This window comes from Panthera tigris, chromosome B2, assembly GCF_018350195.1.
Source record: "Panthera tigris isolate Pti1 chromosome B2, P.tigris_Pti1_mat1.1, whole genome shotgun sequence".
In the NCBI taxonomy this organism is placed as follows: Eukaryota; Metazoa; Chordata; class Mammalia; order Carnivora; family Felidae; genus Panthera; species Panthera tigris.
Window position 1 is genome coordinate 30,545,294 of NC_056664.1, and position 27,027 is coordinate 30,572,320.

The following is a 27,027-nucleotide window of genomic DNA, read 5'->3' on the forward strand; positions in this document are numbered from 1 at the left end:
CTGGATATATTCCAGCCTCCATATCCTGAATCTCCCTCCTACCCTACCATACCTTCTCTTTCTTCCTCACCCCTTGCTCACAAGAGACCTACAGTTCCAGAAAAACATGGTGGAGTGCAAGCACATAGGAGCAAAACAGGCCTTGACACTTAAAGAAAGGGAGAGACTTGGGGGAGGACTGGGGCAGAGTGAGAAACATGCTGCTGGAAACTAACAGTTAGTGGTTTCCTCTCCTGCTTCCTTTTCTGTGGGTTTTCTCCTCTCTGGGGGAAGGCCTATCTCTCTCCTCCCCAGAGAGGAGATATATTGTGTTTGTTTCCTTGAATAGTAAGATCCTATAAGGTTGTAGAATGATTCCATGAGTGTGTATGTGTGTGGGGGGGGGAGGGGGTGGGGGGGGGGAGTCTTCTCCATGGGTGATCCTCAAATTCTGTACACAGGACCCCTTCCATCTGAGGAAAGGAGGTCAAAGCAGCCCTATTCCTAGGGTCCTCTTCTATTTCAGCTGGTCAATGTCCATCAGAGAATATGCCCCACAAAGATCTCCCTTCTGGGAGACGCCTCAGGCAAATAGGGCCAGCCCTGAGCTGAAACAGGTTTTGGCAGCTTCTTCTCTGCCTCTCTTTTCTCTCCTACAGCTTTATAGCTAGAGCTGGCTTGATTATCAATATTGACTTTGGCTGGCTGGCTTGGCTACCCAAAAGGTATTTTGCCTTAATTTCCCAGATGACAGGTAATGCTGCCCTCTCCCGGTACTATTCAGCAGAGCCCCCTGGATTTGAAACCAGGGGCTGCAGCCTCAAATCCTGCATCAGAGAAGTGTCCCTCTGGTCTCATCTCCTTACCTCTGCTTTTCTTCTATCTTAATATCTATCCTTTCCTTTGAAAGGTGGTTTCTTTTTTCACTCCCTCCCCTTCCTTGGCTTGGTAAACCAGTCCCTAATCTCTTTTCACCCCAGATTGGAAGGTGTGTCCCTCTCTGACACGCCTTAGAGTTATGACAGTCTCTTCCAGGTTTCCATAGCTCCATTGCTCAACCGTTTGCCAGGGGTAACCATTAACCTAGCCCTTAACTCACTCCCCAGCTTTCTTCCTAGAGGGGATTTTCCAATCATTGTTTAGCAGAGCCAGATTATCCCACCATCTTCTCTAACCTCTTGCATGGGATCTCCCCATCTCAGGGTACCCTGGACAAAGTTGGGGAGGAGGATGTATTTTTTAAAGTATATACTTGTTTATTTCTGTCCCCCTCACAATCTCCTCGCTTAACCTCCCGTCACACACACTAAAAAGTTTCATGAAGCCCATACTTAATTAATGTTCAGTACTTTGGGTCTACCACCTGACCCAGAGTAGGCACTAAATAGTTGCTGAGTGAATGAATAACACCCCTCTGTACTTACGGATGTGGGTGTGTGTGCATCTATAGGAGGGGTACAGACATGTCTCAGCAGGAGTGTAGCTGTTCTTATCAGGTCTAATTCTCTCCACCAGACTTTGGTGTAATTCGAATGCTTCCACTTCCTTGTGGGAGACAAAAATTATAATTGAGACCCAGTAATTCCCTCGTTGGGGTGGTAATACCCTGAACCAAGGATATAAGCAAAAGAGGACTAGGATAGGAGTCTTGCTTATTTCTGCTTATTTATTTAAAACACGTGGCTTTTACTAAGTTTACCAGGCACAATTCTAAGCTGTTCATAAATACTAGTTCAGTGGGTACAAATATTAATTTAGAGTTGTTGGTACAGGTTTAATAATGTGCTTATCTTCCCTCTCCGGAAAAAAAAAATGCAATTCGCTTCTGCCCCTTTAGGCTGCTCCCCCCAACCCGCCTAGACCAGTTAGTTCCGTAGGCTCTGACTCAAGCTCCGCTTCCGACTTTCACAGGCTCCACCCCGCGTTAATCAAAGCCCAAACCCGGCAGGCCTAAGGCCCGAGTGCTAAGCAACGGCACTGGCGGCGGGAAGTTTGAACGTTCGGACACCGCCCCATATGCGAGTAGACCAATCAGCGTCCAGCCGTCTTAGCAACAGCGATCCTCTCCTCCCTCCAGTCCTGTCGAAGTCTTAAGCAGGATCCGGATCTCTCCGGCCAATAGCGGCTTAGAGGGGCGGGGCGTGTGCGCGCGCACCCCGCCCCCACTCAGGTGTGCCTCTCTTGCGGGAGCGCGGCTCTTAGTGACGCGGTTTCGCGCACGTAGCTACCCAGGTGACTGAAAACGCGGGAAAGTGCCGCGAGTGTCCGCAACTGGGGTAGGAAGTCGAGAAGTTTAGGGCTGCGATAGTGGGGGCGTGGTTGGCAGAGGCGGGGAGAGGAGACGTGCAGACTCGGCCCTCAGGGCCCTCCAGCCAAAGTACAAGCTCCTGGTGACCGGAATGTGGGTGGGGCACGTGGGGTTTTGCAGTCTGGACTTTGGTGATATACCTAAGAAGTCGCCTGTCAAAATGCCTGCAGATGTTAAAAACAAAACGTTACCGCAGCTCTCCCCGGCCCTTGCAGCCCTGCGCCTCAGCCCTCTCCCAGTTCGGGTGGATTTGCGTGTCTACGCACCCCCTATCCCAGCCTCCTGGCGGTGAAATCCCGCTCCTGAACCGTCTTCTTTTTCTGCGCCCCCAGAGCGTCCAAGGCCATGTTCTCCGTAGGAACGATCCCAGGCGGGACGCCGCAGAGCCCGGAGCCGGGGGCAGCTTCGGCCAGCTTTCCCAGCCTGGCCCCAGTGTCGGGCCGTGGGGAGGCTGAGGAGGAGGAGGACAACGAGCAAGAGCCGGCGGAGGTCTCTGGGGCGGCGATAGCTGATGTCTGGTGGAGCAGGCGCTTGGATCCTGAGAGCAGGGAGCTGGTTGGAACTTCGGGATGTTAGAATCAGTGGGCTTGGAATAGCTGGCAGGTCACTTGCCTCTGCTCTGTTTGACACTGACTGAATGGGGACGATGATACTTATCTCAAGGGATTTGATAAAATGATTAAAATTAAGTAGGACATGGCATAACCCTACACTTACCAGCAGTTTCCTTTCCTGTCGGTTTCCTTTCTTCTTCCTGGGATAGATCTATCTGTGTGCGCTGTGGACTTCAGGATACTTGGGCATCGCCTACTATGACACTAGTGACTCTACCATCCACTTCATGCCAGATGCCCCAGACCATGAGAGTCTCAAGCTTCTCCAGAGAGGTGGGAGCAGAACCATGGATTCCTCTACTCTGAGACTGGAAGTGTATTTCACTCTTCTATCCTTACCTGTCTCAATTTATTTTATTGACTCCCAGAATTTCCCCCTGTTGTTTATAGGAATTCATTTCATTATTCAACACTTATTGTTTATAATGTATCAGGTGCTGGGCAAATCAGTCATGTCCGTCCTGCAGGGCTTTGGAGTCTAGTGACAATCTCCAGGTCACTCTTCCCTCCTGCCACCCTGCCAGTCTTCTCATTCCTCAATCTCATGCCTGACTCCTACCTATGCTCCCAATGTGCAGAGCACCTCTTACTTTTAGAGGGAGGAAATGAGGGTCCGTTTGTTTGTTTGTTTTGGAGGGAGTAGAAGGAAATAGCAAGGGGAGGCCTATGGATACCCCCTTAGAGGATCCTTTTACTCATTTGGTCTCCATTCTTCTTCCAAGTGTTGGATGAAATCAATCCCCGGTCTGTTGTTACGAGTGCCAAACAGGATGAGAATATGACTCGGTTTCTAGGAAAGCTTGGTAAGGACTGGGTAAGGGGAAAAGCAAAAATGGGAAAGGAGTGAACTGTGGAATATTCCAGGAGACTAAAGGGTCTTGAAGGAGCAACAGCCAGGAGGCCAGAATTGGGTGAGAGGGAAGGTGGGACAGAGGCAGAGGACTGAGATGTTCAGACTCATGGCCCTTTCTCTGCTTCCCCCACAGCCTCCCAGGAACACAGAGAGCCTAAGAGACCTGAAATTGTATTTTTGCCAAGTGTGGATTTTGGTACTTCCTTTCCTTTGCCCAATTCCTCATCCCATTTTTCCTACCCCTTTCTCCTTACTCTACTTGAGCTCCATCAGAAGTCTCTCCTCAGCCTTATCTTATCCTAACCCTTTGTGTTCTCCAGGTCCCATAAGCAGTCTCCTCAAGATCTGTCCTGCTCCTTACCCTTTAATAACCTGAAACCTTGTGAAGTTTCCACATAGGCGTGTCTAGGGATGAGGGCCTTCCCAGAGAAGAGGAAGTGGTGGCACTTTGTGGATAGCTTTGATTGTTGGGATTTTTACCTTTAAGCCAAAGCCATTTGTCCCTTAAAAAAAAAAAAAAAATAGACAAAACCTTCCCAGGTTTGTAAAAAGTTTTACAAAACCTTCCCAGGTTTGTAAAAAAGATAAGGAATGTTCTATTCTACTTAGATATTAAGACATTAGTGTTATTCATTCCTCTATTAATATGATCCTTTGACCCCAAATCCCAAATTCCAAATAGATACCTTAGGAATAGATATTCTGAATCACTTGTCTTTCTCAGGTTGTGCTCTCAACCAAAGATCTTTATATTCTAGGTAAAATAAAGAGATAATTAGACTAAGTCTGAAAATTTGGTACATTATTATTAGTATCATCATCATCATCATCATCATTTTATTTTGAGAGAGTGTGTGAGCAAGGGAGGGGCAGAGAAGGAGAGAGAGAATCTCAAGCAGGCTCCACGCTGACAGCACAGATGCAGGGCTCAAACTCGAGCTCTGAACCATGAGATCATGATTTGAGCTGAAACCAAGAGTCAGAAGCTTAACCAACTGAGCCACCCAGTCGCCCCTGAAGATTTGATTCTTGTTTCAGCTTTCCATTAACTGCCTGTATAACTTGGCAAGTCACATCCTCTCTCTTGCTTCTATCATTTCATTCTTAAAATGGGGTGAAAATTGGGCTACAAGACCTTTCCTTTGCCTCTCATGCTTCCCCCAAAATAGGTCTGGAGATAAGCAAACAGCGGCTTCTTGCTGGAAACTACTCCTTCATCCCAGACTCCATGACTACCACTGAGAAAATCCTCTTCCTCTCCTCTATTATTCCCTTTGACTGCCTCCTCACGGTAGGAAGGGTCCTGGGAGATGAGGGCTGGTTGGAGAAAGGGACCAATACCCATTCCTAGGGTTGAGTCCTGGGAGGTACTAGTCCAATCCTGGAAAATAATAGTTTTCTCTGGTGTTGTCCAGCCTCCAGGACATTGGGATTTACCTCAACTCCATTACTGATTTCCTCCCAGGTTCGAGCACTTGGAGGGCTGCTCAAGTTCCTGGGTCGAAGAAGAATTGGGGTTGAACTGGAAGATTATAACGTCAGCGTCCCCATCCTGGGCTTTAAGAAATTTGTGTTGTAGGTGATTTACCCTAACCTCAAGCAAAGTAAGGTGGGATTGGGAGGTCTTAACAGCAAGACAAGGTGGGGGTGGGGTGGGGTGGGAGGAGTGGGCAGTGACCCATCAGGTAAAGTGCTCTAGGACACATAGGAGCACCTGAAGGGGGTGTGGAGCTCCGGGGAGATGACTGAGACAGTATTCCAGGAGGGGGATCTAGGGGGTGGAACCTAAGAATGAACTCACACCGCTCCTACCCCAGCCACCTTTCTTTCTTCTTGTTTTCTGTCCTCAGGACCCATCTGGTGAGCATAGATCAAGACACTTACAGGTAAGGAGATGGAGGCAGGCTGCGTCTCTGGGGAGAGAGAAGGATTAAGTTTAATACTCTAATAATCCCAGTGAGGCTCCAGTTTCTTTAATCCAGGGGTTATTAAGGTCTCTCTCCTTGAAGAAAAGGGAAGAGAGGGAGAAAAGCCCAAAGGTATCACCCTCCTTTTCTAAAGAGAAAAACTGATACAGAAGTGAGGGACAGACCTTACAACCAAATTTGATCTCAGGAGGATGTTCCCAATCTCCCTTCCATCTTCTCAATTCCCTTTAAAAAATCCAAGTTACCTTGGGGCTCCTGGGTGGCTCAGTCGGTTAAGTGTCCGACTCTTGGTTTCAGCTCAGGTCATGATCTCATGGTTCAGGGTTCAAGCCCCGTGTCAGGCTCCATGCTGACAGTGCAGAGCCTGCCTGGGATTCTTTCTCTCTCCCCCCACCCCCCTCCGCCTCTCCCCTGCTCTCTCTCTCAAAAATAAACTTAAAAAAAATTTTTTTTAAATCCAAGTTACCGCAAGCTCCTTCACTTCTCCCTTACAGTGTTCTGCAGATATTTAAGAGTGAGTCTCACCCTTCAGTGTACAAAGTGGCCAGTGGACTGAAGGAGGGGCTCAGCCTGTTTGGTAGGTATGCCCCTTCCCTCATCCCACACTACAAAATGCTGCCAGAAAAGCAGCTGCCTCCCAACATGTGTCCCAGTCCCTCTTCCCTCCCACTTCACTCCTGTTGCCAGATGTCTCTTCCACTCCAGTCCAGCTTTCTTATGCTCCTTGTACCCTCCCTGAGCTTGGGCCCCCCCCATCCATAGTTGTCCAGTGTCATTTGCATATCATCTCTTACTTTACCAATTCCATGTTCCTTCCTTGGGTTTCTATGGATGTTTCTGCTGGTTGTGCACCTGTTTAGGGACTTTGGGAGTCCCTATGTTTAGAGGAGAGTTATATAACTGCATAACTGTCCATAACTTATGCATAACTTATTTGCATTGAGTCTTTGTCAGCTGTCTCTGGCTTTAGGGTGTAGTGGGGACATCTCCCCAAGTAGCCGCATGGTTTTACTGTGCATACCTCAGTGGATTGTGTCTAATGTTTACATATATGTGTTGGCCTCTTTGTGAATCCAACCACAGCTGCTCTGTGTATTTTTCTGGCCAACTGTTCCTGTGAGTGGCTATCCCTCCCTAAGCCCTTGGACGGTAATCCTGGCTCAGACTTGTGGCCAGTCGCTGGCTTTAGCTGCCTTTGTGTTCTGTATCTGCAGAACGCCCCCAGGCCAGCCTGTCCAAACTCTGTCCTAACCGAACCTCTGGCCCGGATGCCTCAGTTTAGACACACCCACACATTCCTTTTTCTGCCCCTGCCTTGTAACAAGCTCACTGCCTGCCCCTGCTCCCCACAGGAATCCTCAATAGATGCCACTGTAAGTGGGGACAGAAGCTGCTCAGGTAAGTCTCACACATGTGCTGCAGGTTAATGTATTCATTCTACAGACTCACACAAACCACCCCATCTCATAGTGCTGAGAACTGCCATTTCCCAAATGCTGGCTAAACGCATTTAATCCTCACACCAATCCCGTGTGGTAGCTAGTATCCTCATTTTATGTTGTCAGCACAGATATACGTATGCCCATTGATGGTACAGACTGGCACACATGCAAGCAGCAGAAACAATCACAAAATACTGATGCACACATGGTAATATCTTTTTTTATTGAAGTGTAGTTGATTGCAATATTATATTAGTTTCAGGTATACAATATAGTGATTCAGTGTTTATATACGTTTCGAAGTGATCACCATGATAACTCTAGCTACCATCTGTCACCATGCAAAGTTAACACAGTATTATTAACTATATTCCTTATGCTATACATTGTGTCTTTTTTTTAATAACTGGAAGTTTCGACCTCATATGATACTATCTTTACTTTTTTTAAGATTTTTAAATTTTATTTTAAGTACAATCAACTCCCCAACGTGGCGCTCAGACTCATGACCCCAGGATCAGGAGTCACATGCCAGGCCCCACATGGTACTATCTTTAATTATAAAAATCACACTTCACATTTGAGCTATTGTCTGTTGACTTTCAAAATTGTGTCTCTATTTCTGAGCTGTATATGTGGAATGCTCACCGCACGTCATCACCAGTTGCAATTTCTATAGGCAGTTCAAGCTCAGAGCATCTAAACTGATGCCCACTGGACCTGTTCGTCTTCCTGCATCCTTTTTTATCTGCATAATGGCATCGCTGGCAGTACTGCTTCTCAACCTTGGATTGATGCTTCTCCTTCACCCTTCATATTCAATTATTCACTAAGACCTATTGATTGTACCCTGAAATGTCTTTCTCAGACATCTCTCTCCCTCTTTCCACTGCTCTAACTCTGGCTGTAATCATTTCTAACCTTGGGCATTGTATTCACCTTCAGATTGGTCTCTGTGCTTTGAATCTCTTCTTTTTCCAATCTGTCCTTCGTTCGAAAATACTTGTCATTCCACAACAGAGATCTGAGCATATCACTCCACTTTTTTTTTTTTTTTAAACCTTAAGTAAAAACAAAATAACATAAGCCTCAGACTTCCCCATTCTCCGTGGGTTGGAGATTAGCATATTTAGCAGTATGATGTTCAGGACCCCTCCCATTCACCCCAATTTAAACTTCCATGATTATCTTCCAGAGCCCTTCCTAAATCCATCCTTACTGGATCTGCCCTATAGTCCAGTCATTTGGGCCACTTTCCATCATGGAAATACACCATGCCCATGTTTATGCAGTTCCCTCTGGAAAGTTTTTCCCTTGTTCTTCACCTGTCAGAATCTTACATCTTCTTCAAGGTACAAGCCAACTATCACCTTCGTGGTGAAACTTTCACAGGCACCCATAAGGAGACTGACACACACCTTCCTGTTTGCTCACACGTTGCCTGTTTGTTTTCTAGTTGTACTGTCACATCAGGTTGGAGTTAGCGGTCGGTGAATCTGCTTGTTCTCATAGCTGTGAGCTCCATACAACGGTCATTCCTGTTACCTCAGTGCCTGGCACATGGCCTTGTATGTAGTAGCACCGAGTGAGTAGGTACACAAATGCAAACACATTGGTCACGTCATCTGTACAACTCAGAGCTGAAACCTTTGCTAGCCTACAGGTGCACAATCCTTTACCCACCTCACCTGCCCTGCACTGTGTGTCTTTTAGAGGTTAATTTAGATAATCTGAGGTCATCTCCAGGTAATTGGGGTGCCTTCATTACCCACGCATTCTACAGGTGCAGATCTCTAATCTCAACCAGGGATGAGAGAGAAGGAATTCTCGGGGGAGAAGAGATCAGAGTTAAAGGGGAGGGGAGGAATGCAGATCCCCCCAGGTAGGATCCAGCAGGGCATGGAATCACAACGTGAATCATGAACTAAGGACCCAGTTGGCCTCCAACTGGACAGGGCACCAGGAAGGTGACTGAATGTCACAGTATGCTCTAAAGAGCACTGTGCTCACCGTCTGGAGACCTGAGTTTGAGACCCAGCTCCAGATTTTGGACAAGCTGCTTGTCTAAGGGCTTCATTTCCTCAGCTGTAGAATTAGGAGGTTTAGCTTGACTAAGATTTCTCCTGGCACTAGCAGTACGTGAGTCAGAAAAACCTAAGTATTTTTTTTAATGCTTATTTATGAGAGAGAGAGAGCGAGAGAGAGAGAGCACTAGTGTGAGCACAAGTGGAGGAGGGGCAGAGAATCCAAAGTGGGTTCTGTGCTGACAGCAGAGAGTCCCATTCAGGGCTCAAACTTGCAAGCCGCAACATCATGACCTGAACCAAAGTCGGATGCTTAACTGACTGAGCCACCCAGGCGCCCTGAAAAACCTAGGTATTTTACAAGAAAGTCTGCTTGTACTCTCCAAGGTGGGGAAGGGTATTCACAGACTGACCTACACAGCTGCTGGTGGAGCTCTCTGTGGCTAAGGAGCAGAGGTGCCTAAAACCTACCCTCGAATCCAACCTAATTCTCCATTTTACTCTAACCTGGGGTGTTCTAACCCAGGGTAACTGGCCATAGACTATATAGTGTGAGATACATATCCTCCGGCCATAGTGTCTCCATAGATTGGTTCTTTATATGAAGTAGCATGCCTGGGGTGCCTGGGTGGCTCAGTCTGTTGACTTTGGCTCAGGTCATCATCTCACAGTTTGGGGATTTGAACCCTGCATCGGGCTTTGTGCTGAGAGCTCAGAGCCTTCTTTGGATCCTCTGTCTCCCTCCCTCTCTGCCCCTCCCCCCCAAAATAAATAAACATTAAAAAAATAAATAAAGTAAAATAACATGCCTAATGGCTTGCTCTGATACAGAAAAGAATTCATGGGCTCACAGGTCCTTGCAGAGTCTCACACTCTTCATAGCCATAGAGAAGATAGGGGCACCCAGAATTAGACAAACACAGAAGAAACATTTATTACCGTATACTAATTTTTTAGGAAATATCTCAGGCACACAAAATGTGGAAGTAATAATAATACAAACGTCTATGTTTGCACGAACAAATTTAAGAATAAGGCAATGTTTTTGAAGGGGCGCCTGGCTGGATCAGTTGGTAGAGCATATGACTCTTTTTTTAAAACATTTTTTTTTTTAATGTTTTTGACAGAGAGAGACAGAGCATGAGCAGGGGAGGGGCAGAGAGAGAGGGAGACACAGAAGCCAAAGCAAGCTCCAGGCTCTGAGCTGTCAGCACAGAGCCCGACGCAGGGCTTGAACTCACAGACTGCGAGATCATGACCTGAGCTGAAGTCGGACGCTGAGACACCCATGCACCCCAAGCATATGACTCTTGATCTTGGGGTCATGAGCTTGAGTCCCAGAGTGGGTATAGAACTTACTTTAAAAAAAAAAAAAAAAAAAAAAGACAATGTCATTGAAGACTTTTCAGTATCCTTCCCAATCCTTCTCTGCAGAGATGACCATTATCATGAATTGAGGATTATCATTCCACATGGACTGAGACACCCATGCACCCCAAGCATATGACTCTTGATCTTGGGGTCATGAGCTTGAGTCCCAGAGTGGGTATAGAACTTACTTTAAAAAAAAAAAAAAAAAAAAAAGACAATGTCATTGAAGACTTTTCAGTATCCTTCCCAATCCTTCTCTGCAGAGATGACCATTATCATGAATTGAGGATTATCATTCCACATGGAATGGTTATATACTTTTACAGAACAACAAGAAAAGATGAACGTGTGTGCAATTACACCCAGAGACACTTTCACAGCTAAATGCAGATAAACTCACGCTGACTCACCGTCTCCTACTCAGCTGCAGAGAGAACTAGAGTGTTGGCACACAAATACCTCAATACGCTACACTCCCTCTAAATATTGACAAGCTCCATTACATATCCACATGGAATGACACATGGTTACATCCATCAAAACCATGATAAACAGAGTCGTGCTCACATGCAGAGATTTTTAGTAGATCTGTGTGAACACGCCTGCATAGATAGGACACTGTACTTGCCAGTACAGATACTGATTACCACAATCCCCAGGGACCTCCAGACACACATTTTCACAAGCTGGGATCAAGACAATAAAGAGAACAGATGTAATTTCTGTCCCCACCCCCCGTGTCATGCCTTGCTTCCAGGCTATGGTTCACACGTCCGACTCACGACCTGGGAGAGCTAAATTCTCGGTTGGATGTCATTCAGTTTTTCCTACTACCCCAGAATCTGGACATGGCTCAAATGCTGCATCGGTTGCTGGGTCATATCAAGAATGTGCCTGTGAGCCAGGGGTGGGGGCCGGGAGGTGGGGAAGGAGTTTGAGGGTCAATATTGGACATGCGGCTTTTTGAGGAGCATTAGAGTGGGAGAGGGAAAACAATGGCTGTCCCTTTGACTGTAGCTGATTTTGAAACGCATGAAGCTGTCCCACACCAAGGTCAGCGACTGGCAAGTTCTGTACAAGGTAAGATCTTCCTTCTTGAATCCCAGAAATCCAAGTTAAGTCCCTCAGCAAGTGATCCAGACCTTCTGTACTCTGGTCACCCTCTCCAACTTTATCCTGACACTTTTTTTAAAATTTATTTATTTTGAGAGAGAGCGCACGAGTGAGAGAGCAAGCATGAGCTGGGGGGGGGGGGGCAGAAAAAGAGGGGGAGAGAGAGAGAGAGAATCTTTTTTTTTTTTTTTTAACATTTATTTATTTTTGAGACACAGAGAGAGAGAGCATGAACCGGGGAGGGTCAGAGAGAGGGAGACACAGAATCTGAAACAGGCTCCAGGCTCTGAGTTGTCAGCACAGAGCCCGACGCGGGGCTTGAACTCATAGACCGTGAGATCATGACCTGAGCTGAAGTCGGATGCTTAACCGACAGAGCCACCCAGGCACCCCGAGAGAGAGAGAATCTTAAGCAGGCTCCATGCTCAGCTCAGAGCACGACTCGGGGCTCGATCCCCCTGACCCTGGGATCATGACTTGAGCTGAAATCAAGAGTTGGATGCTCGACTGAGCCACCCAGGCACCCTATCCCAACACTTAAAAAAACCAAGAAAAAAACTTTGTATTGTAAAAGTTGTGAAAAAAAAAAAATTTAGAGTAATATAATGAGCCTCCATGTACCCGCCATGCAGCTTTGACACTTGGACTCATGCCAATCTTGTTTCATGTATATCTTCTCCTTGCTTTCCCCTTCCTGGATTATTTTGAAGCAAATTCCAGCCATCATATAATTTCACCCATAAATATGTTAATATGATTTCTAAAAGAAAATTTCTCTTTTTTTTAAATGCTTATTTATTTTGGGGGCACCTGAGTGGTTCAGTCGGTTAAGCGTCTGACTTCAGCTCAGGTCATGATCTTGCGGTTCGCAGATTCAAGCCTCGCATCAGGCTCTGTGCTGACAGCTCAGAGCCTGGAGCCTGCTTTGGATTCTTTGTCTCCCTCTCTCTCTCTGCCCCTCCTTCACTCACACTCTGTCTCTGTCTCTCTCATAAATAAACATTAAAAAAAATTTTTTTAATGCTTATTTATTTTTGAGAGAAAGAGTATGAGCATGAGAGGGGCAGAGAGAGAGGGAGACAGAGTATCAGAAGTGGCTCTGCACTGATAGCAGCTAGCCCAATGTGGGGCTTGAACTCATGAACCATGAGATCATGCCCTGAGCTGAAGTCAGATGCTCAACTGACTGAGCCACCCGGGTGCCCCAAAAATTACTTTAAACAATTTTTTTAATGTTTATTTATTATTGAGAGACAGAGATAGAGCATGAACATGAGAGGGGCCGAGAGAGAGGTGCCCCCCAAAACTACTTTTAAAAAGGAATAATGGGGGTGCTTGGGTGGCTCAGTCAGTTAAGCATTAGACTCTTGGTTTCTGCTCAAGTATGATCTCACCATTTGTGGGATTGAGCCATGCTTTGGAGCCTGCTTGGGATTCTCCCTCTCCCTTTCTTTCTGTCCCTCTCCCCCACTTATGTGGGTGCTCTCTCTCTCACAATAAATATAAATAAAAACTTAAAAAAACATAAAAAGGAATAACAATATCATTATCTTACTAACAGCATAATTCTTGAATATTACAAATTGTCCGATGTTCACATTTCTATTCTTTTTAAAAGCAGGTTTTTAAAAATTTTTTGTAATGTTTTACTTTTGACAGAGAGAGAGAGAGAGAGAGAGAGAGAGCAAGTGCAAGTGGGGGAGGGGCAGAAAGAGGGAGACACAGAATCTAAAGCAGGCTCCAGGCTGTCAGCACAGAGCCTGACACGGGGCTCCAACTCATGAACCATGAGATCATGACCTGAGCCAAAGTTGGAAGCTTAACTGACTGAGCCACCCAGGTGCCCTGCATTTTTTTTAATGTTTATTTATTTATTTATTTTGAGAGAGAGAGAGAGAGAGAGAGAGAGAGAGAGAGAGAGAGAGAGAGAATGAATCCCAAGCAGGCTCCATGCTGTCAGCATAGAGCCTCAACTGGGGCTCGAACTCATGAACCATGGGATCATGACTTGAGTCAAAATCAAAAGTCAGATGGGGCGCCTGGGTGGCTCAGTCGGTTAAGCGTACAACTTTGGCTCAGGTCATGATCTCGTGGTACATGAGTTCGAACCTTACGTGGGGCTCTATGCTGACAGCTCAGAACCTGGAGCCTGCTTCAGATTCTGTGTCTTCCTCTCTCTGCTATTTCCCTGCTCTTGCTCTGTATCTCAAAAAAAAAAAAAAGAGTAGGATGCCCAACTGACTTGAGCCACGCAGGCCCTCCTGATGTTCACATTTCTAATCCTCTCATAAATGTCATGATTTTTGAAACATTACATTTTGTTTAATCAGGATGCAAATATGTTCAACATATGGCAATGGTTTGATGTCTCTTGAAGTGTCCTTTGTGGGTTCCTTTTGCCTTTCACAGTTCTCCCTCCATCTCTATCTCAATCTTTATCTCTCTTTTTCCCCTTGCAAATTATTTGTTGAAGAAGTTATATTGTTTGTCCGACAGAATTTCCCTTAGCCTGGATTTTGCTGAATGTAATCAGTAGGTGTTTTTGACATGTTTTACGCTCTTCTAGAATTTCTGTAAGTAAATAGTTGAACCTAGAAGATCGATCAAATCCAAGTTAGATTTTTTTCAATACTGTTTTATAAGTGGAGGAATATAATGTCTCATATGTCTGTCTCTCCTTTTGTGATGTTAGCAGCTTTTGATGTTTAATACCTAAGTCCATTATTTCCTTATGGATTGCAAAGTAGTATTATTCTGTCATCCTTTCTTCATTTATTAGCCAGAACATTTCTGTAAAGAGAAACCCTCTCATCTGCTTTTTGGTTTCCCAGTGATATATTTCATATCATAGAAATTGCTTGATTTCCCTCCCCCTGCTTTTATTTATCAGCTATCAGCATATAGGAAATTGGTTCCCTAACATCCTCCAAGGTAGCCAGTGTGTTTTTTGTTGTTGTGTATCATCATGAACTCAGATTTATGCTTGTGTTTCAGTCCTCTGCAATTTTAGTCTTTCTACATGTTCAGATTATTCCATCTTTGGCCAATGGGAGCCTCTTCATGTTGGCTTCTGAGTCCTTTAAACATGACCCCAGTAGATTTTCCCACTTGGCAGCTTCCCTCCTGCTCTCTGATTTGATGGGATCTAACAAAAATATCATTCACATTTCCTGGTTTTATTTTATTTTATTTTTATTTTTATTTTTTATGTTATTATTTTTTATGTCATCTCTGCACCCAAAGTGGGACTTGAATTTTGACTCCAAGATCAAGAGTCACATGCTCTTCTGACTGAGCCAGCCAGGTGCCCCTACATCTCATATCTCCTGGTTCTGACCCAGGATGAGACATTTCTCCAAGGAGCCCTGGTTCCTTTTAGTGAAAAATTGTATCACAGGCTGTCTCAGTCTGAATGCTGAAACATGTCCCAGCATGTTTTACTTATTGTTTTTAAGACTTTTCTGTGGACATATATAGGAACTTTTAAAAAGTAAAATACATGCATGATAAAATTGGTACTGATACCACCAATTTAAATTCAGAAGCACAGCATCCTTACCTTATATATTCCTTTACTTATCTTCTTCAGTATTTCTTCTTCATACTGAAAATTCTGGTTCTCAATAACAATAGCAATGAGAAGATTAGAATATCATTCATTTGCCTTTTCCTACATTACATCCATAACGATCTTAGTATAACACTTCTAGCACTACTATCAATGATATTATTGAAAATAATTTAAGATTTTTGGGGAGGAGGAGGGAAGTTCTTTTTGTCCCTACTAAGGACATACAGTCAAATTACTGTTTTAGTCACTTGGAATAGTTCCTCTCTGTGTAGTTATGTCACTATCTGGACATACATTTATGTTCATTTGTTTCATTCTATTTTTGATTTTTAAGAATTTTTAAAATTTCATTTATTTTTATAATTACATAAAATATTTATGTAATTCCAAACTATTATGTAGTCAACTAATTCTAGTTTCTATCCACCCCCCCACCTATAGATAACATTTTCTTTTTAAAATTTTTAAGATTTATCCTTCTGTTGCTTTGTTTTAAATTCTTTTTTTTTTTTAATAATTAAGATGTAAAGAAAAGTTGCAAAAATTGTACATGGTGTTCTCACATATCCTTCATCCAGTTTCCCTTAATGTTAACATATTACCAAAACAATGTTGACATAACCATAGTACAGTTATGTCAGAAATCTTTTATGAGTTATAATTCAGTGTTGTATTTTTATTTTACTCAAATTTTTCTAGTTTAGTTCCTTAAGAGTTCTTTTCAGATTGACTTTTAATATACCCATTTATTTATTTTTTAATAGTTTTTTAAAGTGTATTTTTATTTGAGAGAGAGCTAGAGAGCAAGCAGGGGGGGAACAGAGAGAGGGAGACAGAATCCCAAGTAGGCTCTGTGCTGCCAGCACCCAGCACAGATCTTGATGTGGAGCTTGAACTCATGAGCACGAGATCATGACCTGAGCTGAAGTCAAGAGTCTGACATTTAACCGACTGAGGCACCCAGGCGCATACCCCCCACCCCTTTTTAAATAGTTTTTTAAAGTGTATTTTTAATATGCCCATTTAGCTTTTAGATTGGCTTTTCAGATTCAGGTAGGCTTTTGATATGCTCTTCTGACATGGCCCCCAGTCCATTTTTGAGCACTTCCTAACTTTTTACCACTACAAGATGCTCCAGAGTCATCTTATATTTTCCTTGCCTAAGCCCTAGAATCAACCATTTCTCCAAGGAGTCCTGGTTACATTCTTTGGAGAATAGTATTAGAAACCAAGATCTGGACACTAGATGTGGTTATTGCTACTGGGGTATCTGTCACTTCTTTTCACCACAGACAGAGCTAAAGAAATTAATGTAGTATGCTAACCCATGCATATACATCTGTATTCCTGAATCGATCTATCTATATAAGAATCCATGAGTTCATACTCATACCTCTGATACCACAGAGTTCACTCTATACCACAGTCAATACCACAGAGTTCACTCCAGACTTCCTCCTTTCCTCATTTGTAACTTCTTTCTCTGCCAGTGAGAAACCTGCTTCTTATTATCTTCAGCAGGTTTCTTGTAACATGAACAGATATGTGGAACTATTTGTATCTTCCATTCCCACTACTGAACATTCATCAGCCAGGCCAGGCTATGCATTCAGGGGCTCTGCACACTGTGTTCTCAACGTAGCAGGGTGGTTAAAAGCCAGACACCTGGGTTCAAATCCCAGCTCTTTTATTTACTCTGTGAGACTTTGAGCAAATTATGTTATTTCTTTGTGCTTCCAGTTGCTCCTCTGTGAAATGGAGATAATTCCTATCTCCAAAGATTATTTTGAGGATGAATGAAATTAACATATGTGAAGAGTTTAGAACATTGCCTGTCACCTAGTAAGCATTCAATAAGTGTTGGCTCTTACTCCTACCTCTATTCATTTACTCATGCTCTTGCTTTCAAACAGAATACTCTCCTTCCTTTTGAATAGCCTTATTCACAACCAAGTTCATTTCCTTTTCTCTGTAAAGATAGCCCATATTAGTCTTTTTTTTTTTAATTTTTTTAAATGTTTATTTTTGACAGACAGAGCATGAGCGGGGAAGGGGCAGAGAGAGAGGGAGACACAGAATCAGAAGCAGGCTCCAGGCTCTGAGCTGTCAGCACAGAGCCCAACGTGGGGCTCGAACTCACAGATCGCGAGATCATAACCTGAGCCGAAGTCAGATGCTCAACCGACTGAGCCACCCAGGCACCCTAGTCCATATTAGTCTTATTCTCTGAACTTATTTCATAATTTTAATCAGTTCCATAACTTGGTCAATCTGTTTTGTGGGTAGTCATTATTTTTGCTGCTTGTTTATTTCCATCATGGCTAGAGTATAAACCCTTTGATTTATTTACTTCATATATCTTCTACCACCAAGTAAGGCTCAGTAGATGCCCTATGGATTTGGTCTGTCCGCTCAGTCTAACCTTGGCAGCCACCTCAGGGCCCTGAGCTTCACCCTGGGTAATTAACTGTCAGTGACTCTCACCCTTTCTCTCTTCTTGCTGTCTTTCCCCAGTGCTATCTTGCTCCTTCTGCTCATTTACTGTTCTGCCTTCCATATCTCTACTTCTCTTTCTCCTTCCTCAGTGTAAAATCCTTTCCTCTTAGGGGCACCTGGGTGGATCAGTTGGTTGATCATCCAGCTTTGGCTCAAGTCATGATCTTGTGGTTCATGGGTTCGAGCCCTGTGTCAGGCTTTGTGCTGACAGCTCAGAGCCTTCTTTGGATTCTCTTCCTGTCTCTCTGCCCCTCCCCTGTTGTGTGCGTGCACATGTGCGCTCTCTCTCCCTCTCTCTCTCAAAAATAAGTAAACACTAAAAATAAATAAAAAGTTTAAAAGATCCTTTCCTCTACTGAAGCACCTATCACTTTATTTTTACTTATTTATTTATTTACTATTATTTTTTTAATGTTTATTTATTTTTGAGAGAGAAAGAGACAGAGTATGAGCCAGGGAGGGTCAGAGAGAGAGGGAGACACAGAATCTGAAGCAGGCTCCAGGCTCTGAGCTGCCAGCACAGAGCCCGACGCGGGGCTCAAACTCACGAACTGTGAGATCATGACCTGAGCTGAAGTCAGAGGCCCAAATAACGGAGCCACCCAGGTGTCCCTATTTATTTATTTTTTAAGTTTATTTATTTTTCTTGAGAGAGAGAGAGAGCACGAGCAGGGGAGGGGCAGAGAGAGGGAGAGAGAGAATCCCAAGCAGGCTCCACCCTGTCGGTGCAGAACCCAAGAGGGCTCGAACCCAAGAACTGTGAGATCATGACCTGAACCCAAACCAAGAATCGGACACTAAAACAACTGAGCCACCCAGGTGCCCCTATTTTTAAATCTTCTGGGTGTATTTCTGTCTTCCTCGTTTGACCAAGAGCTCATCTGGGACAGGGCCCATTTTAGTTCTTTGTAGTCTCACTATTTAGTGTAGTGCCTGACACAGAATTTTACAGATGCCATTTTCCTCACTTACTGTTTCTTTTTTGCCTTTGAGATCTTCTGTCTTTTATATTGTGTTTCCCCCTGCTGCTCTCTGTTCTTCTCAGTCCATCCCTGTCCCCTCACCTCAGCCCATCTTCTGTCCATTTCTGCTACAGACTGTGTATAGTGCCCTGGGCCTGAGGGATGCCTGCCGCTCCCTGCCCCAGTCCATCCAGCTCTTTCAGGACATTGCCCAAGAGTTCTCTGATGACCTGCACCATATTGCCAGCCTCATTGGGAAAGTGGTGAGTGGAAGACAGAGGCAGAACCCCTGGGGACCTAGGGAAGAGAGGTGGGATTGGAGGACACAGAAGGACTGTGCTCTGGGGAATGTGCTATGGAAGATGAGAGACATCAAAGTCAGTTGGATGACCAAAGAATGAGATGGTGAGAGGAAGTGTCAGAATGTCAGAGACCTGCTTGGAGGGTTAGGGTTAAAGCAGAAACTGCAGGGAGGATTGGGACCCGAGTAGAGGTGAGGAGCAGGATTGGGAGATGGTTCTGGGTGATGAGCAACTGGACTTTTTATCTCCTCAGGTGGATTTTGAGGGCAGTCTTGCTGAAAATCGTTTCACAGTCCTCCCCAACATAGATCCTGAAATTGATGAGAGTGAGTGTTGGGTGTGCAGTGGGGCCTATGGGCCCCAAACACGAGCCTGCCCAGTGATGGGGTACCATCATCAGTAGGTGGCCACTACAACTGGGGCTAACTAACCATGGCAAACAGGGCAGGAACCTTACTTTCGATACTCATATGTCTTCCACCCTCCTAGAAAAACGAAGGCTGATGGGACTTCCCAGTTTCCTCACTGAGGTTGCCCGAAAGGAGCTAGAGAATCTGGACTCCCGTATTCCTTCATGCAGTGTCATCTACATCCCTCTGGTGAGGGCAGGAGGACGGGTGTAGCCTCCAGGGGTCTTTTATGGGAGATATTAGGTTTATGAAGGACACACTGCTGGATAAGAAAACCCCTGGGGAAGTGTGAAGAATATGGACACGGTGGTGGTTTTAGGCCCTTGAGAGAAGCACTGGAGAATATTGGGATCTCTGGCATCCTCTGGGGAGATAAGGTGTCCAGTACTTTATTCCCTGTTTTAACTCCTCTGCACTCTCCCCAGATTGGCTTTCTTCTTTGTATTCCCCGCCTGCCTTTCATGGTAGAGGCTAGTGACTTTGAGATCGAAGGACTGGACTTCATGGTAAGGCCCTTGACTTCTATGGGGGGGGGGGGGAGGGTGATGAGGGAAATGAGTCAGCAGCTGAGGGAGGGCCTTCCCCCATTAGCACTGACCAATATGGGATGTCTCTTCTACAGTTTTACTTTGATCTTTACCAGCTCTGAAATAAAAGAGAAAGAAGTCAGGTGAGAAAGAGATAAAAGACCTGTACCCTGAAAACTACAAAATGATGAAAGAAATTGAAGATGACATAAAGAAATGGAAAGACATTCCATGCTCTGGAAGTGGAAGAACAATTGTTGTTAAAATGTTGATACTACAGTTTACAGATTTAATGCCATCCCTATCAATATACTAACAGTATTTTTCACAGAACTAGAACAAACAATCCTAAAATTTGTATGGAACATCAAAGACCCTGAATAGCCAAAGCAATCTTGAAAAACAAAAAACTGGAGGTATCACAATTCCAGACTTCTAGTTTTATTACAAAGCTGTAGTAATCAAAACAATATAGCACTAGCACAAAAATACACACATAGATCAATAGGACAGAATAGAAAGCCCAGAATATGCAATAGAGAGGGGCACCTGGGTGGCTCAGTCAGTCAGTCTGACTCTTGGTCTCAGCTCAGGTCTTAATCTCAAGGTCGTGAATCAAGCCTTGCATTGGGCTCCATGCCAGGCATGAAGCCTACTTAATAAACTCAAAATGGATTAAGGACCTAAATGTGATACAGGAAACCATAAAAATCCTAGAAAGAGAGCACAGGCAGTAATTTATCTGACATTGGTTGTAGCAACATCTTTCTAGATACCTCTCCTGAGGCAAGGGAAACAAAAGTGAAAATAAACTATTGGAGCTACATCAAAATAAGAACCTTCTGCATAGCAAGGGAAACAACCAAAAAAACTAAAAGGCAACTGTGGAATGGGAGAAGATATTTGCAAATGACATATATGATAAAGGGTTAGTATTCAAAATATGTAAAGAACTTATAGGAGCGTTTGGCATGCGACTCTTGATTTCACGGTTGTAAGTTTGAGCTCCATGTTGAGTGTAGAGATTACTTTAAAAATTTTTTTAAATATTTATTTTTGAGAGGGCGGGGAGGAGCAGGGAGAGAGAGGGAGACACAGAATCTGAAGCAGGCTCCAGGCTCCGAGCTGTCAGCCCAGAGCCCAACGAGGGGCTCAGACTCACCAATGGTGAGATCGCCATCTGAGCTGAAGTCAAACCCTTGCCCGACCAAGCCACCCAGGGGCCCCAAGATTACTTAAATAAATAAAATTAAAAAAAAAAAAGAACTTATATTACTCAATAAAAAGAAAAAACAAATAATCCAATTAAAAAATGGGCAGAAGACATGAACAGACATTTCTCCAAAGAAGACATCTAGATGGCCAACAGACACATGAAAAGATGCTGAACATCACTCACTGTCAGGGAAATACAAATCAAAACCACAATGAGATATCACCTCACACCTAAAGCCACACTTTAGTCAGAATAGCTAAAATCAAAAACTCAGGAAACAACAAGTGTTGGCAAGGATGTAGAGAAAAAGGAACCTTCCTGCACTGTTGGTGGGGACAAAAACTGGTGCCATCACTGTGTAAAACAGTATGGAAGTTCCAAAGAAAATTAAAAATAGAATTACCCTATGATCCAGGAATCACACTGCTGACTACCCAAAGAATACAAAAACACTAATTCAAAGGGATACATGCTCCCCTATGTTTATAGCAGCATTATCTACAATAGCCAAACTATGCAAGCAGCCCAAGTGTCCACTGATAGGTGAATGAATAAAGAAGATGTGGTACACACAATGGAATATTACTCAGCCATAAAAAAAGAATGCGATCTTACCATTTGCAATGGCATGGAAGGATCTACAGAGTATTATGCTAAGTAAGATAAGTCAGAGAAAGATAAATTCCATATCATTTCACTCATATGTGGAATTTAAGAAGCAAAAATGAACAAAGAAAAAAGACAAAACCAAAAAACAGACTCCTGACTATAGAGAACAAACTGATGGTTACCAGAGGGCAAGTGGGTGGGGGGATGGGTGAAACAGGTGAAGTGGATTAAGAGTACATTTATCTTGGGGCACCTGGGTGTCTCAGGCGGTTAAGCATCCAACTTTGGCTCAGGTCATGATCTCAGGGTTCGTGAGTTTGAGCCGCACATTGGGCTCTGTGCTGACAGCTCCGAGCCTGGAGCCTGCTTCAGATTCTATGTCTCCCTCTCTCTGTGCCCCTTCCCCACTCACACTCTCTCTCTCTCAAAAATAAATGTTAAAAATAAAAAGAGTACACTTAATAAGCACTGAACAGCATACATAGAAGTATTGAATCACTATATGTACACCTGAAACTAACATAACACCGTATGTTAATTATACTAGAATTAAAAATATATATATCAGAAATTATCAAGGAGAGGCATAACTAAACTAGTGTTTAAGAATGAATATTTGGGTGATAAACTTACAAAGAAAATAAAGAATTGATTCCCAGAAAGGTCAGAATAGAGGTTACTTTTGAGGAGCTGGAGAAGGTTGTGATAGGATGGCTCTCTGGGGTAGCTGGCAAAATTTTAATTTCTTAACTCAATTTGTAACCTACATGGTTAGTCACAAGGGTATTTGCCTCATAATAATTCTTCTACACATTTGTTTAATTCAGTTTTTTTTTCTTTCAATGTTTATTTTTGAGACAGACTGTGAGCGGGGGAGGGGCAGAGAGAGAGGGAGACACAGAATCCGAAGCAGGCTCCAGGCTCGGAGCTGTCAGCACAGAGCCTGACGTGGGGCTCGAACTCAGGAACCATGAGATTACAACCTCAGTGGAAGTCAGATGCTTAACCGAGCCACCCAGGCGCCCTGTTTTATTTTAAAATATAAAGTTAACGGGGCGCCTGGGTGGCTCAGTCAGTTAAACGTCTGACTTCGGCTCAGGTCATGATCTCACGGTCTGTGGGTTCGAGCTCCGCCATCGGGCTCTGTGCTGACAGCTCAGAACCTGGAGCCTGCTTCTGATTCTGTGTCTCCCTCTCTCTCTGCCCCTCCCCTGCTCATGCTCTGTCTCTCTCTGTTGCAAAAATAAATAAAAACATTAAAAAAATTTTTTTAAATAAATAAAATATAAAGTTAAAAAAAAAGTTGGGGTGGGGCTGGAGGTGATGTTAGAGAAGATGGAGACCAAGAATGCAAGGCCCACAGCTTTGAACCCTTGCACCCAGTTTCTGTCAGAGGAGAAGCTGCACTATCGTAGTGCTCGAACCAAGGAGCTGGATGCATTGCTGGGGGACCTGCACTGTGATATCCGGGGTGAGGAGAAGCAAAAGGCTGGAGGGGAGCGGGCAGCTTGGAGGATATTCTAACAGGCTCCTTTCTTCCTGCTCTCTCACTCTGACTTTGTACCTTTTCCTCTCAATGTCTCGGGGTGTCTCAGACTCTTTCTCTGCAAGCCTATTTCCAGGTCTTTCTGCTGGCTTCTTTGTCTCTTCTTCATTTTCTCCTGGAGCTAATGTCCAGCCCCCTTCCTCCCCTACCTCTAGACCAGGAGACCCTGTTGATGTACCAGCTGCAGTGTCAGGTGCTGGCACGGGCAGCTGTCTTGACCCGTGTGTTGGACCTTGCCTCCCGCCTGGACGTCCTGCTGGCTCTTGCCAGTGCTGCCCGGGACTACGGCTACTCAAGGCCCCGTTACTCCCCCCAACTCCTTGGGGTCCGAATCCTGAATGGCAGGTGAGAACAGAAGGGGCTGGAGGCATAGACACAAGGGGCCCAAAGGCCCCATCTCTGCTGCCTTCATTTATCTGGATTCACAGGCCATGTGCGAGGTAACTCTCTACCCACTGCAGACATCCTCTGATGGAACTCTGTGCCCGAACCTTCGTGCCCAACTCTGCAGAGTGTGGCAGGGACAAAGGGAGGATCAAAGTCATCACCGGACCCAACTCCTCAGGGAAGAGCATATACCTCAAACAGGTGAGGAGAGCGGCACATGGGTAGCTCAGTCAGGTGAGCACCCAACTTCAGCTCAGGTCATGATCTGACAGTTCATGTGTTCAAGCCCCACATCGGGCTCACTGCTGTCAGCACAGAGCCTGCTTTAGATCCTCTGTCCCCCTCTGTCTGCTCCTCCCCCACTTCTACTCTCCCCCAAATAAAACATTAAAAAAAAAAAAAACAAGTGAGGAGAATCCCTGCACACTGGGCCTCTGGCATCTTTTTCATTGTCTCCATCTCCCACCTGCCTGCAAACATGGGTCCCTACAGCTCTTCCCCTGTGTTCTGACTCGATCTATCATCAAAAGTCTGTAGTGCACACTCCCTGCTCCTCTACCTCACATGTTCCCATTCTGTACTTGAGGGAGAGCCATGCTCTAACAGATCTTTCTGTGCCCTGAAATCCTCTCCCCCATCTCTGAATAGATCCATGCCATTCCCAGGTGTGCCTCTGCCCCCTCCCCCCTTCCTTTTTCCTGATTCTAAAGAAAGCTGAAGGGGCTCTACTCTTCTATTAAACTGTGTCCATCCCTCTTTGATCTATAATTCACCCCTCAGCCTTGACTCACCTTTACCCCAGCCCACACCATCAGGCCCCAGGCCCTGTCTCCTCCGTTTCTAGGTAGGCTTGATCACATTCATGGCCCTGGTGGGCAGCTTTGTGCCAGCAGAGGAAGCCGAAATTGGGGCAGTGGATGCCATCTTCACCCGGATTCATAGCTGCGAATCCATCTCCTTGGGCCTCTCCACCTTCATGATCGACCTTAACCAGGTCAAAGGGAGCAAAGGGGGGTGGGATTGTGGGAGGGTATTAGTAAGGAAGGAACTCTACTCTTGAAAAATAATCAGGGGCACCTGAGTGGCTCAGTTGGGTGGGCGTCTGACTCTTGATTTCAGCTCAGGTCATGATCCCAGGGTTGTGGGATCAAGCCACGTGTGGGCTCCATGCTGAGCACGGAACCTGCTTAAGATTCTCTTCTCTCTCTCTCTCTCCCTCTCTCTTCCTCTGCCCCTTCACACACACCCCCCCCCCCATGCTTTCTCTCTAAATGAAAAAAAAATCTAAAAAGAAAAATGATCAGAACAAGAAAAATCTTCATTCTGCAGCATGCCTTCTGTATTAGGGGCAGGAAGCACCAAATTCAGAGACTGGGAGAATCAATACCATGAACTTTTACTGAACCTTTGATTTGCATGAGACACTGTTGGCAATGAAAGGATGAATGAAATGTGTGTCTTACCACTGAAGAACCTGCAGTCCAGTAGGGTGGACACATATATAAGCAGCTTTATTCACAGGCAGACTGTGGTCAGTGCATTACAGGCTTGAATGCCAATGAAATCCTCCCTTGTCCGCCTGGTACCCAGCAGGTGGCGAAAGCAGTGAACAATGCCACCAAGCAGTCTCTGGTCCTCATTGATGAATTTGGAAAGGGAACCAACACGGTGAGGAGACAAAAGGATGAGAAACTGAGGAGGGGAAGGCGGGGGAAGACAAAGGAGCACGAGGGTGATGCTGTGCCTCGGGAAAGGAACAGGGGTGCATGGGGCCAGAAAGAAACAGAAAAGTGCAAGATGGGGCAGGCCAGGGCAGGTGGAGAAGTGTACACAGGACACCTCTGGTTCAGTACCCTCACCCCTGCCCTCTGCGCAGGTGGATGGGCTTGCGCTTCTAGCTGCTGTGCTACGACACTGGCTGGCACTTGGACCCATGTGCCCTCACATCTTTGTGGCCACCAACTTTCTGAGCCTTGTTCAGCTACAGCTGCTGCCACAGGGGCCCCTTGTGCAGTATTTGGTAAGGAAACCCATCTAGCCCTCTAGGGATCCATAGGATGAGCAGTTACCAGAACTGAGTGAGGACAGGCTCTTCAGGTACGACAGGGGCTCCCTGAGCACAGGAACCATGTCCCTTCCCATTTCTCACTCCCCACAGGGGTTGGCCAAGGGTTTCAGGGCAGGAAGCAGAGAGATTGATGACACACTGTCCCCTTGTATCTCTTTTAAGACCATGGAGACCTGTGAGGATGGGGACGACCTAGTCTTCTTCTATCAGGTTTGTGAAGGTATTGCCAATGCCAGCCATGCGTCCTACACAGCTGCCCAGGCTGGGCTTCCCGGCAATCTCATTGCCCGTGGCAAGGAGGTGAGATCCAAACGTCAAGTACCTCCATCAGGGCTCCCTTCCGTTAGCCTGGCTTTCTGGGTCCATGGGATTTCTGACCCTTAGTTCCAGTTCTCTTACCCAACTCCCCCTCCTCTATCCCCCACCTCCACGTCCCACCTCCACCCCCACCCCCACCCTCCTTCTGGTTCCTAGGTCTCAGACTTGATCCGCAGTGGGAAACCCATCAAGCCTGTCAAGGAGTTGCTAAAGGAGAAGCAAATGGAAAAGTGAGTGTGTGGCCCAGTGTCCCGGCTCTCTCTAGCATGTCTGCAGCTCTTCTCCCCCTTTCAGGGACTCAGCCTCTTTGTCCTTCAGAGACCCACGATTTATCCTGAAATCTCTAAATTTTCCTGGGCTCCCTGTGCCACAGCCTCTCTCCTCTGCCTGGGGACTCAGTTATCTCTTCTCCCATAAATCCCATTTTTCTCTCTCCCATTAGTTGCCAGACGTTGGTAGATAAATTTCTGAAACTGGATTTGGAAGATCCCAACTTGGACCTGGACATTTTCATGAGTCAGGAAGTGCTGCCGGCTGCCCCTGGCATCCTTTGAGAGTCCTTCCTTGGCTTTCCTCCACTTCCCAAGACCCCAGCGAGCTGCCATGCCCTGTCTCTTTCCTGGTCTCCCTCAGGCCCAAAATTCTCAATTTTCCTGGAAATTCTGTTTCACGTTAGGAATAAAGTTTATTTCAGACCAAGGTATTGTTTCTTTAGAGCAGCCATCACAAAACAATAGGAAAGACATGAAGCACCAAGCAGAAGTCCACAGAGGGGTCTGCCCTGCCTCATTAAGAACACAGTGACACTGGGGCACCTGGCTGGCTCAGAGGAGCGTGTGCCTCTCAATCTCGGGGTGGTGGGTTGGAACTCCATGTTGGGTGTAGAGATTACTTTAAAAAAAAAAGCTTAAAACAACAACACAGTGACACTGCTATAGGGGGACCCTTGGGTTCTACCCAGGGGACTTCATGAGAACCAGCTC

General features: G+C 45.3%; 1 protein-coding gene across 8 annotated transcripts; it reads left to right on the forward strand.

The window, feature by feature from the left end:
• Window positions 1–1,736: 1,736 nt before the first annotated feature.
• On the forward strand, window positions 1,737–26,743 carry MSH5 (mutS homolog 5). 8 transcript variants are annotated; one of them, XM_042986002.1, is made up of 25 exons: window positions 1,737–2,149; window positions 2,620–2,842; window positions 3,051–3,174; window positions 3,624–3,704; window positions 3,888–3,950; window positions 4,924–5,045; window positions 5,220–5,329; window positions 5,605–5,640; window positions 6,177–6,259; window positions 7,035–7,080; window positions 11,277–11,415; window positions 11,537–11,599; window positions 18,796–18,924; window positions 19,217–19,289; window positions 19,453–19,562; window positions 19,799–19,879; window positions 23,109–23,196; window positions 23,427–23,616; window positions 23,733–23,859; window positions 24,503–24,652; window positions 25,180–25,326; window positions 25,535–25,678; window positions 25,889–26,026; window positions 26,201–26,274; window positions 26,487–26,743. In XM_042986002.1, the coding sequence occupies exons 2-25, from the start codon at window positions 2,633–2,635 to the stop codon at window positions 26,596–26,598; spliced, it is 2,640 nt and encodes an 879-aa protein (XP_042841936.1). In that variant the 5' UTR covers window positions 1,737–2,149; window positions 2,620–2,632; the 3' UTR covers window positions 26,599–26,743. The 8 variants fall into 8 exon arrangements, with proteins under 8 accessions (XP_042841936.1, XP_042841934.1, XP_042841940.1 ...); XM_042986000.1 differs by having other exon boundaries at window positions 2,135–2,211; XM_042986006.1 differs by having other exon boundaries at window positions 2,135–2,211; window positions 25,252–25,326.
• Window positions 26,744–27,027: the final 284 nt, after the last annotated feature.

Bases quoted from the DNA above. Each gene is read 5' to 3' on its own strand.
- MSH5 (XM_042986002.1), top strand. From the start codon at position 2,633: ATGTTCTCCGTAGGAACGATCCCAGGCGGGACGCCGCAGAGCCCGGAG. The intron at 19,880-23,108 runs GTAAGGCCCTTG...CCTTGCACCCAG, and splicing joins TCGAAGGACTGGACTTCATG to TTTCTGTCAGAGGAGAAGCT. The intron at 23,860-24,502 runs GTGAGGAGAGCG...CTCCGTTTCTAG, and splicing joins AGAGCATATACCTCAAACAG to GTAGGCTTGATCACATTCAT.